General features: G+C 48.4%; 1 protein-coding gene across 4 annotated transcripts in view; it reads left to right on the forward strand.

Moving 5' to 3' along the window:
• The first annotated feature begins 344 nt into the window (after window positions 1-344).
• LOC144672737 (rho guanine nucleotide exchange factor 25-like) overlaps window positions 345-12,882 on the forward strand; it is a 327,184-nt gene continuing 314,646 nt past the window's right edge. For all 4 annotated transcript variants that reach the window (XM_078534695.1, XM_078534698.1, XM_078534696.1 and 1 more), the window contains exon 1: window positions 345-481. In XM_078534695.1, coding sequence (XP_078390821.1) covers window positions 383-481 — 99 coding nt within the window. In that variant the 5' untranslated portion in view covers window positions 345-382. The remainder of the gene's footprint in view (window positions 482-12,882) is intronic.

A 12,882-nucleotide genomic window follows, 5' to 3' on the forward strand; every position in this document is an offset into this window, starting at 1 on the left:
CTCTGATCCCCCCCCTCCAGGATCTGTTCCAATACTGTCTTAAACAACAAACCAATGGTTCAAATCCCTCATCCTCCTCACCTCCCTCCCTGCATAAGAAGGACTTTGGAGCATTAAAGGGGATCGCATCTCGAACTTGGGTTTGAAGAGAGCTGCTCCTACTTGGACTTGTTGCCATTATCGAGCATCGCTGGGAATGCAGCAGAACATTGGACTCAGGACCCCAGAAGAGATTTAAAGGGGATTTGAACCTTTTTTTTTTATTTTGGCAGACTGAAAGACCCAACAGTTTCAAGCCAGGAGTATCCTGAGACATCCTCCTCCCACCTCTCCCCCCACCCCTCCTCCCTCACAGCGGGACAGTCAACATCCCACCCGCGATATGAAAGCCCCACAGCGGAGCCCAGGCCGGGCAGAGCAGATGCTTGGAGCCATGGCAGATATCTTGACCTCCTTTGCTCTGCCCAGCAGCCAGCAGTGGGTAGGTAACAATTGATTTCCCCCCCCCCTTTATCCCTGAGCTCTCTCTTGGCAGCCGGACCTCCCCTGGGTTGCAATTTCCGATCGGTTCCGAGCAGGGAAGGGTTAAACTGGGGGTTGCCAACCCTCCCGGAATTAAAGGGGCATTTTCTCCCACCACCACCACCACACCCCTGGACGCTGCTGCAAGCCATTTCCAGCAGAAAAGACACAGGGAGACGTTGAAGTCCCCCCCCCCCCCAAATTATTTGAACACTTTTATTAATTATAGAAAGATTGGAAGGGGAAGGGAAAGGTCCATGTGGGGTGGTGGGAGATGGAAGCTCTTGTGATGAGTCCTCCAGGAGTCTGTCCGATCAGAGTTGGCAACTGTCGGGTTAACTGGTCCTGGTTCACCGCTGAGTGGATGAATGAATGTGCTTTGGCAATGCAGCAACTGAGCCTCGTGGATGCCACAAGGTTTCGCCACTACTGGCCTGCGTCGAAGTTTGTTGACCTCAGCCTGGGCAGCAGCAAGGAATGATGCGGTTGGCCTCAGGACCTCTAGGTTAGGTGGTGGAGGACCCAGAGCCTTCGCTCCTGATCCGCTATCCGGTGATTCCTCCCTACCTGTGTGAATGCGAAGGTGAGGACAGGCACTAGACCCAGCTGCGATGCCCTCCATGGTCAAATAGCCCACAGACCCTCACTCTCTAGGGTCACTTGTGCTCAATGGCTGTTTGGGTGAGGCACCAGAGGGTGTGTCCGGACCATATGGGACCATAGTCCCAGTAAGAGATAGTGTGGAGAGGAGTAGGGGAAATTGAGGGTACAGAGGCTGGTCCATTGTATTGAAGATACAATGATATTGAAGATACCCCATGGGGTTTTCAGATCAGAATCCATCGGCCCATCCTTCAGACCAGCCAAACTTGACAACTCCCGTTCACATATTCCCAGCAAGCCACCGAGCCCAGTCACCATACCGATCCTCTGGCTTTGTGGCAATGCCACAGTGGCCATTATTTTACAAATTTGTCGACCGGCCCCATTATTGACTCAAAGCTGGCCGTCAGAGCATCAGTTATAAGGACAGTGGCCCGAATGGCAATGTGAAGTGTTTGCCATGTTGGCACTGTGGCACACTGAACCTGCTGAAATGCCAACTGTTGCCATACGCTTTTTCCAACAACGGTATGTCAAAAAATATTGCTTAGCTTGGGGGAGGTGTGATCAGTAATGTTCTTCCAATTCAATTTTGGCCTTTTGTGCATCCTCAGTTTTAATCGCTCCACCATTGGCGGCCGTGCCTTCAGCTTCCTGGGCCTCAAGCTCTGGAATTCCCTCCCTAAACCTCTCCACCTCTCTACCTCACTTTCCTCCTTTAAGACACTCCTTAAAACTTCAGTTCTGCCGAAGGGTCATGAAGACTCGAAACGTTAACTGATTTCTTCTCCACCGATGCTGCCAGACCTGCTGAGTTTTTCCAGGTAATTCTGTTTTTGTTCTCCTTAAAACTTGCCTCTTTGGCCAAGCTTTTGGTCACCTGACCTAATATCTCCTTATGTGGCTCAGTGTCATATTTCTATGTGATAATTGCTCCCCTGAATTGTCTTGGGACATTTTTTTACTGCATTAAAGGTGCTACATAAATGCAGATTGTTGTTATTGTAGTCATGCTGGCTGTATACTTGTATAAAATCCCAGTGTAGAATCTCTAAAGAATGTGACTGGGTGGTACAGTGAGTTAGTGTTATTCCCATATACCATTGGATCCCTGGTTTTAATGCAGGTGGGATGAAAGTTTTCCCTCTCCAATGCCTGTATTGGTGTTCCACTAACTTCCATGACTTGCATTTTTATAGCACCTTTACAATGTTAAAATGCCCTAAAGTGCTTCGCAGGAGTGATTACCAAATGGTATTAGGAAAGGTGATCAAAAGTTTGGACAAAGAGGTAGGTTTTAAGGAGTATTTTAAAGAGGAGAGAGAGAGGTGGAGAGGTGTAGGGAGGGAATTCCAGAGTTCAGGGCCCCAGGCAGCTGAAGGCACGGCCACCAATGGTGGAGTGACTAAAATCGGAGATGCTCGTGAGGCCAGAATTGGAATAATGTAGAAAACTCAATAATCCCCTTCCCAGTGAAGGCGGACTCAGAGTCTAAACATACTTCAGGTGTGACACTAGGAGGTAGGTTTTCTGAGTCGTTTGCTCTGATTTTTCCATCCTTTTGACGAAAAATCAGGAGCAATGCACCTGGAGTTTATCGACAGACTGGCAGCAGGAGAGGTAGTTCACCTCGACTCAGAAAATCCACGCTCAAAAGTCACGATTTCTCCCTCAAGGAATGCCACAAGATTGTGTGGTATAGCAAGTCTCTCGCTGACATTGGGATTGACACTCTGCTGAGACTGGGAGCTGAGGTGCATTGTTGGGACAGAGTAGAGGGACCACCTGACTTGGGATGGCCTTAATGCCTGATATCAGGACGTGCACTAGTCGTTAGCTAACAGGATTCAAAGCCAGCGTTAACCAGTTTATTTAGAGGAAATTTCACCTCACCCAGGGCTGGATGTCTGACAATACAGAGGCAGGGGAGGGGTCGTGAGTGGTGGTGAGGTTGAACTGGCTATTGTCTGTGTGTATTTGGAACTTTCGAGAACTACTTTTGAAGTGTAGCGATCTACGAACCACAGCAAGCACTTTGTGCACAGCAAGCTCCCACAAGCAGCAATAAGGCAATGACCAGGTGATCTGTTTGTCGTTGATGTTGGTTGAGGGATAAACATTGGCCAGGGCGCCAGGGGGGGAACTTCCCTGCTCTTCTTCGAAACGTGCAGACACGGCCTCGGTTTAGCGTCTCACTCGAAAGACAGCACCTGCGACAGTGCAGCACTCCCTTTGTGCGGCACTGGGAGTGTCAGCCTAGATTAGGCGCTCAAGTCTCTGAAGTGGGACGCGAACCCACAACCTTTGGGCTCAGAGGCGAGAGTAAATCAGTGAGGCATGGCTGACGCTAATTGTAAGAAATTGACCCAGCGATGATAAAGGGCAGACAATATATGTCCAAGTCAAGGCGATGCAGGGATTAGAGAGAAGCTTGGAGGCGATGAACTTGCTGTTTCTTGTTTTGGGCCTGTTCCCTGATGGTGCCTCTAGTTGAGATGGGGGGGATGCAATCACAGGGAGAGCATTGTGAGAAATCATGGGCAAAAAGCCCATGACTTTCCAGCCATTCCAATTAACTTTGATTTTCCACATTACATTCCCTGAGAATGCAGCTCCCTTCAGGGGTTGTAGAAATGGCTTTCATGCGTAATCATTGTATAGCTTATACTGAGTGCTTCCAAAACAAAACTACAAAGGGCTTTGGATGGTACAATAATTTAGCGCATTGCTTTCCCCTCTGGCTGGCTAGTGCTAGACTGAAGGGAAGAGGATTAACAGTAGGAAGAAGAGGGGAAAAGAAAGTTTTGCATTTCTATCGCCCCATTCACAACCGCAGCCAGTGAAGTGTTTTGGAAGTGCAGTCACTGGTGTAATGTAGGAAATTTCTGCACAGCAAGCTCCCACAAACAGCAAGGCGATAATGGCTCAGGTAAAACGGCAACTTGTGCTCCTGTTACACCTTTATGTGGAAAGCCATCACCAGGCACTTCACACGGGAGATGCTTGAAAATTGACATTGTGCAAAATATGCAGCAGGTAAGTCAGTCTCTGTACAGGTCAAAGACAAGTCAATGTTTCAGAGGTGGATGGGGAGCCCCTTCAATGGAATTGAAGGCTGAAGGACAGATAAGCATTTGAGGAAGGTCAGAAAAATAGAGACACAGGGGGCGGGAGGTGGTTGGAGAGACGCAGGCCAAGAATTTGCTCCTACTCCACACTGTAACTTTGCAGGTGATGCAGGAGTGATGGGGGGGGGCGTGTAAATAACATAGAAATAAGGGACAAAGTAGACTGAGGGTGGGTAATGAATGACTGACTGGACAATCTCATATCCAGGAGCAGTGTTTAACTTTAGTGGCCTGGCTCTGTTAAACATAACCTGCAGTGTCCACGTACCACAATATACACATTTTTTTTTAAAAAAAGTACAAAGCAGCAAGACACTGCAGCGAATGTAACTAAGTAACCAGAACTGAGGCGGTGTCTTCAACGAGATGTCCATCTCAATGCTGGATGTGGAGAGAGGAATGAACTGAAGTTGGGGCGGGGAGGGAAGAGAGAGTTGGAGGGGTGCTTAGTACGCAGGGACAGCAAGTGATTAGAAAGCAAATGGAGTGTTGTTTTTTATTGCAAGGGGAATGGAATATAAAGATAGGGATGTTTTACTACAGTTGTACAGGGTGTTGGTGAAACCACATCTGGAATACTGTGCACAGTTTTGGTCTCCTTAGTTAAGAAAGGAGATAAATGCATTAGAAGCAGTTTAGAGAAGGTTCACCCGACTGTTTCCTGGGATGAAGGGGTTATCTGATGAGGAAAGGTTGGACAGGCTGGGCCTGTGTCCATTGGAGTTTAGGAGAGTGAGAGGTGATCTGATTGAAACATATAAGACCCTGAGGGGACTTGACAGGGTGGATGCTGAGAGGATGTTTCCCCTTGTGGGAGAGACTAGAACTAGGGGACACAGTTTAAAAATAAAGTGTCTCCTATTTAAGACTGAGATGAGGAGAATGTTTTTCCCTGAGGGTCATTAGTCTGTGGACCTCTCTTCTCCAGAAAGCAGTGGATACAGGGTCATTGAATATTTTTAAGGCAGAGGTAGATAGATTCTTGATTGCCAAGGGAGTCAAAGGATGTCGGGGGTGGACAGGAAAATACAGTTGAGGCCACAATCTGATCAGCCATGATTTTATTGAATAGCGGAGGAGGCTTGATGGGCTGAATGGCCTACTTCTGCTCCTAATTCGTATGTTCTTATGGATGTATTGCTGGAAGCATCTGAAAGTGGTGGTTGGGGGTGGCGATGAGGTTATTCTGGGAGGTCATTCCAGTGGGAAGGGGTGTCAGGACTGTTGGACATCCTGGAGAGTTGCAAGTTGGATACCTTGGGGAGTTCAGGGTTAATAATCGAACTTCCTTGTGTCTTCCAACCATCGGCTTTCCAAGATAAACAAGACAGCTTCAGGGTGTCACAGGAGAAAACATGGCTTGTCTCTGCTTTTTGAGCCTGTGTATTATCTGTGGGAAATGCTTGTGCAAGAAAATAAGTAACTGGGAAGGCATCAAGTACGAGTGATTGAAGTATCCGTTAAGTGGTTGGTGTAATAAATATAGACAGAGGAATTCACTAACTGTAGTATAGAAAGATAACGGTTAGTAATCCTACGCGTCAAAGAACAGGAATCAGGAAGACTTGTTTGCGAGAGGCATTTTAGGAGATTTTAAAAATTCTTTCACAGGGTTGTGGGCTTCGCTGGCTGGGCCAGCATTTATTGCCCATCCCTAATTGCCCCTTGAGAAGGTGGTGGTGAGCTGCCTTCTTAAACCGCTGCAGCCCACGTTCCAAATCTCTCACATTTAACTTTGTACCTATGGCCCCCCTCATTCTACACACTACTGGGACTCGAAACGTTAACTCTGTCTTTCTCTCCACAGAAGCTGTCAGACATGCTGAGTTTTTCCAGCATTTTCTGTTTTTGTTTCAGATTTCCAGCCTCCACAGTATTTTGCTTCTATCTCTGAATCTGTTCTCATGACAAAAGCATCCAATTTTCCAAGTCTCTTATTTTGAATCTGCACCTCAACATCTGGCATTGTTGCAACATCACATCCACAGCTGCAGCGGCCCCCAGCATTGCTGTAGTACTATCTCATGTCGAAACTGATACATTGCTCTTTATTTGTAATGTAGTAGAAACATTCCCCCGATGGAATAGCTATCACAGAGTGGAGGTCACTTCCTTATTTCTCTTACTGGAGACATTTACAGAAAGTCACCCTGGTTTGCTGTTGTTCACAGTCTATTTGACAGGGGAGCCATTGTAAGGGTCAGAGTGGAGGCTGGCTCCTTACCTCTTGCAGCTGGGGAAGGGCAGGTTATATGAGGGGAGGGAAGGAGATCCTTAAAAGAGGGAGAGAAGTTTGGGTGAGTTAGAAGCTACCAAAACATTTATCAGCCTGAGGTAACTTTTTTTTTTCAGCATATTCAAGAAAAAGCTTCTTTAAACATAGGCGAGGACTGAAGGGAGGGTCAGTACCCAGAGGACATGGGTTGAAGATAATCAGCAAAATCGCCAGAGGAGAGCTGAGGAGAAATTTTTTTTATGTGGCGAGTTGTTGTGATCTGGAACGCACTGCCTGAAAGGGCGGTGGAAGCAGATCCGATCATAACTTTCAAAAAAAAACTTGCCAAGGTGAAATTTCCAGGGCTGTGGGAATAAGTAGGGGGATTGGATACAAAGTGCATGATGGGCCAACTGACCTCCCTCTGTGCTGCTTATTTCTATGAGATAGCTCTCCACTTTGTGGGACACGTACTTACATACGGACATTCGAAATAGGAGCAGGAGTAGGCCATTCGGCCCCTCGAGCCTGCTCCGCCATTCAATAAGATCGTGGCTGATCTGTTTGTGTTTCGAATTCCACATTCCCATCTAACCCCGATAACCTTTGATTCCCTTGCCTAATAAGAATCTATCTGCCTTAAAAATATTCAGTGACCCCCCCAACTGCCTTCTGAGGCAGAGAGTTCCAAAGTCGCACAACCCTTTGATAGAAAAAAATTCTTCTCATCTCTGTCCTAAAAGGGCGACCCCTAATTTTAATTTCAATTTCAATTTCCTGTCAATTCAGTTTATTGTATTCGGTGTGGTCTCCTCTACACTGGGGAGACCAAATGCAGTTTGGGTTCACCTCCAACCAGTCCATAAGAATGACCCTCAGCTTTCCCTTGCCTGTAATTTGAATTCACCAGATGATTTTGCTGTTCACACCTCCTCCAGACACATCTTTTGTTTCTTTACTTGTCCCATTACCACTCCCTTTTGTTTTGCACCATGAGCCCTTTTGTCATTTACTCTCCCCTCCTGCCCTCCACCCAATCACAGACCTTCCCTTTTGTCCTTCCCCTCCCTCCCTCCTTTCCCTGCCTCTGTACTTGCTCAAAACCTGCTCCATCTCTAACTTCTCCCAGTTCTGATGAAAGGTCATTGACTTGAAACGTTAACTCTGTTTCTCTCCACAGGTACTGCCTGACCTGCTGAGTATTTCCAGCATTTTCTGTTTCTCTTTCAAGTGTCCTGCATCCGCAGGATTTTGTTTCTGTCTTAAAGTGGGTAATAGCTCTCCTGATTCCTTTGATCTCGATGGAAATTAAAAAAAATCTGTTGATCACCAGGCTGCAGATTTGCTGTCACCTGCTCTAGACTATTGCACAGTCAAAAATCAATCCTGTGCAAGTCTCTGTTTCTTTATTGTAGCGAAGGAGAAGAGACAAAGAGTTTCAATCAGGACAGTATCTTGCGTGAATAACGGAGAATATTTTTATGGTGTGACGATACATTTTAATACCAGTCATGGCGGCACAGCAGGGCACCACCAAAACCAGTTTTTATTTATTTGCCAAATTCAGTAAAGACACTTGCTGCTATCACACAGAGAGTTGTACAAACAGATGGACAGGAGAGGCTTATTATTTAAGCTTAGAAATTCCTCTTGACATTAGCAGCCAGACGCTTGACATGCTTGCTTGACATTCCATTGCCCGCTATTTTAATAGAGGTGTTGACCCTTTTATGTCAGTGGACTAAGGCCTTTTGTAATACACGGATGTTAAATGAATGAATGTGGTAAGCAATCTCCCATTCATGATGGAAACAGATTCAGTGGTAATTTTCAAAAGGGAATTGGATATTTACTTGAATCACAGAATCTTTTACAGTGCAGAAGGAGGCCATTCGGCCCATTGAGTCTGCTCTGGCTTTCTGAAAGAGCATCCCACCTAGTCCCACTCCCCTTCCTTATTCCCATAACCTTGCACAGTCTCTCTTTTCAGGTAGCAACCCAATTCCCTTTTGAATACCTCGATCGAACCTGCCTCCACCACCCTCTCAGGAAGTTCATTCCAGACTCCAGACTCCAACCACCCTCTGGGTGAAAAAATTGTTCCTCACATCACATTTACTCCTTTTGCCAATTATTTTGAATCTGTGCCCTCTAGTTCTTGATGCTTTCTTGAGTGCGAACAGCTTCTCACTATTTACCCTGTCCATACCCCTCAGGATCTTGAATCCCTCTATCAAGTCTCCTCTCAGCCTTCTTTTCCCCAAGGAAAACAGTCCCAACCTCTCCAGTCTTGAAAATGAAAAGGAGAACATTTGTCATGCTTTGAGGGGAGGGTAGGGGAATGGGACTCATTGGCTAGTTTTTTTCAAGGAGCTGGCACATGCATGATGGGCCGAATGTCTTGATTCTGTGCTGTCTGATTCGATTAACAGTACCTTCCATGATTCATGCCTTTTACCTTCATAGCGTTAGCTGTGGCTCAGCTGGTATCACTCTCACCTCTCAGTTCTGGGTTCACGCACCATTCCAGGATCATGTAGTGCATAACCTGCCTAATCATGCCTAACAAATTTCATTTAATTTTTTGAGGAGGTGACCAGGTGTGTAGATGAGGGTAGTGTGGTTGATGTAGTTTATATGGATTTCAGCAAAGCCTTTGACAAGGGCCCACATGGGAGACTTATAAAGAAGGCAAAGGCACATGGGATACAGGGTAATTTGATAAGGTGGATTCAAAATTGGTTTAGTTGTAGGAGACAGAGGGTGATGACAGAAGGATGCTTTAGTGACTGGAAGCCAGTGTCCAGTGGCGTACCACAGGGATCTGTGCTGGGTCCCCTATTATTTGTCATTTATATAAACGACACAGATGACTACGTCGAGGGTAGGATTCGTAAGTTTGTGGATGACACAAAGATTGGCCGGGTGGTTAACAGTTGAGGTTGAGTTGTCTTGGGCTACAGGAAGATATAGACGGGATGGTCAAATGGGCAGATAAGTGGCAGATGGAATTTAACCCTGAAAAGTGTGAGGTGATGCACTTTGAAAGAAGTAATTTGACAAGGAAGTATTCAATGAACGGCATGACACTAGGAAGTTCTGAGGAGCAAAGGGACCTTGGCGTGTGTGTCCATAGATCTCTGAAGGCGGAGGGGCATGATAGTGGGGTGGTGAAAAAGGCATTTGGGACATTTGCCTTTATCAATCGAGGCATAGATTACAAAAGTAGGGAGGTCATGTTGGAGTTGTATAGAACCTTGGTGAGGCCACAGCTGGAGCACTGTGTGCAGTTCTGGTCGCCACATTATAGGAAGGATGTGATTGCACTGGAGGGGGTGCAGAGGAGATTCACCAGGATGTTGCCTGGGATGAAACATTTAAGTTATGAAGAGAGGTTGGATAGACTTGGGTTGTTTTTGTTGGAGCAGAGAAGACTGAGGGGACACCTGATCGAGGTGTACAAGATTATGAGGGGCATGGACAGGGTGGATAGGGAGCAGCTGTTCCCCTTAGTTGAAGGGTCAGTCACGAGGGGACACAAGTTCAAGGTGAGGGGCAGGAGGTTTAGGGGGGGATGTGAGGAAAAGCTTTTTTTACCCAGAGGGTGGTGACGGTCTGGAATGCACTGCCTGGGAGGATGGTGGAGGCGGGTTGCCTCACGTCCTTTAAAAAGTACCTGGATGAGCACTTGGCACGTCATAACATTCAAGGCTATGGGCCAAGTGCTGGTAAATGGGATTAGGTAGGTAGGTCAGGTGTTTCTCACGTGTCGGTGCAGACTCGATGGGCCGAAGGGCCTCTTCTGCACGGTGTGATTCTGTGATAATCTAGGCTGACACTCCCAGCGCAGTGCTGAGGGAGCGCTGCACCATCACCTTGCCGGTGGTGCACTAAACTGAAGCCGTCTTCCGTCTTGAGCGGACTTAAAAGATCCCACGGCAACTATTTCGGAGAGAAGCTGGGGCGTTCTCCCCGGTGCCCCTCAGCCGAAATCACCTGAAAGCAGATTATCCGGTCATTATCACATTGCTGCTCGTGGGAGCTTGCTGTGCGCAACATCGGCAGCTGCATCCCCTGCATCACAGCAGTGATTCCAAAAGCACCTTGTTGGCTGGGCCGTGCTTTGGGAGGTCCTGTGGGCCACGAGTGTGGGTTGCAGAAATGCGAGCCTTTTCTATTTGTCGAGACTTGATGTATGACCTGGTCATGAGCTAAATGCTCGTGGGAAGCAGCAGCACCTGTGTCACACAGGATAGTTGGTTGGCACTCCGCACAGAGCCCTGTATCACACCCTGCACGCAGGGAATAAAATCCAGCCTTCAGAGATGCATGCGTGGCCCCTTTAAATCCATATCAGCGGCAAACAGCAACCTGAGAACCAATGGGTGATTAAAAGCCATTTAATTTTGCAAAGAGAAACTGAGGAGCTGACAGAATGGCTTCGTGTTGTTGGCTATTTTGGATCTAGGGCTGTGCAGAGTGCCATCTGCCCCATCCACTGTCATTTCTACCAAGAGTCCTGGCCAACTTCCTGTCTCTGTTTAATTATTGTTCAAGTTAAAGCCGGATTGGGACCGTGCATTCTACATATCTCCTGCGATCTCGCAGGGCGTGCCTAAGTGGCTCTGCTGGGAAAATAAATAGTTTGTTGCTGAAAATGAGCTTCTTTTCCATTCCCCAATCACATCTGGTCAATTCAGGATACGAATGTGAGAAATGGGTTTTTGGGAAGTTTTATCTTTGAGTTTGTTTTACTTTTATTCTTTCATGGGATGTGAATGAAACCTGGTCTTTGCTTCTAGACCCCAGTGGGTGGATAATGTTCCCTCTCCCCCACCCCCTCAGCTCCCCCATCCCCTCTGCTCTCCCACCCCCTCTGCTCCCCCACCCCCCCTCTGCTCCCCCACCCCCCCTCTGCTCCCCCACCCCCCCTCTGCTCCCCCACCCCCCCTCTGCTCCCCCACCCCCCCTCTGCTCCCCCACCCCCCCTCTGCTCCCCCACCCCCCCTCTGCTCCCCCACCCCCTCTGCTCCCCCACCCCCTCTGCCGATCCCTCCCCACCACTGACCCCTCTCTGTCATTCCCTTCCCACCACTGCCCCGTTCCCATTCCCCCCTCTCTGCCATTCCACCCATCACTCCCCAAACTCCCCCCTCTCTGCCATTCCACCCACCACTCCCCAAACTACCCCCTCTCTACCATTCCACCCACCACTCCCCAAACTCCCCCCTCTCTACCACTCCACCCACCACTCCCCAAACTCCCCCCTCTCTGCCATTCCACCCACCACTCCCCAAACTACCCCCTCTCTACCATTCCACCCACCACTCCCCAAACTCCCCCCTCTCTACCATTCCACCCACCACTCCCCAAACTCCCCCCTCTCTGCCATTCCACCCACCACTCCCCAAACTCCCCCCTCTCTACCATTCCACCCACCACTCCCCAAACTCCCCCCTCTCTGCCACTCCACCCACCACTCCCCAAACTCCCCCCTCTCTACCATTCCACCCACCACTCCCCAAACTCCCCCCTCTCTACCATTCCACCCACCACTCCCCAAACTCCCCCCTCTCTACCATTCCACCCACCACTCCCCAAACTCCCCCCTCTCTGCCACTCCACCCACCACTCCCCAAACTCCCCCCTCTCTGCCACTCCACCCACCACTCCCCAAACTCCCCCCTCTCTGCCACTCCACCCACCACTCCCCAAACTCCCCCCTCTCTGCCATTCCACCCACCACTCCTCCCCTCTCTGCTGCTCCCCCCACTCTCCTATCCCCTCTGCTGTTCCCCGTCTCTGCCACCTCCATCGCTTCTCCTTCCATCATGATTCTTCCCACTTCTCTGCGTCATTGGCGCTGGATATGGGCGGGAGTTCAGGCTGATTTATTAAAGTGAGGCCCTGGAGTTAACATAGGCCAGGCTGAACCTCACCTGATTGGTCCCACGCTTGTCTCTCACCTCATGGTAAAATCTTGGCTTTACTCTGATCAACCATCCAAGTGCGAAGGGTTGAACAATATCAATCCCTTGAACCTAAGGAACCAGAGACTGGAGTTGCCAACTCTACCAGACTGCCCTGGAGCTTCCCACAATGGAAAGTTGATCTCCAGATCACTGCTGCAAGTGAAACTGGGGAGAAAAATCATAGGTACATCAACAAAAAAGTATTTTATATAAAAAAAAATTCTTCAAACACATGTTTATTACTTATAATTATTGGACACGGGAATAAGAAGCTGTTTGACAGCCACAACCAACCAATCTGGTATTGAAGACTCTGCTGGCTATCTGACTGGCCATGGGAAGGCGGGGCACTGTGATGATGGACGTGTTGAGTGACCAATGGTGGGAATGTGGGGGCGGGACAGTTGCAGGTTCAGGTGGGGGGGGGGGGGCATGTCATGTG

This window comes from Cetorhinus maximus, chromosome X (genome assembly GCF_964194155.1).
Source record: "Cetorhinus maximus chromosome X, sCetMax3.hap1.1, whole genome shotgun sequence".
Taxonomy (NCBI): Eukaryota; Metazoa; Chordata; class Chondrichthyes; order Lamniformes; family Cetorhinidae; genus Cetorhinus; species Cetorhinus maximus.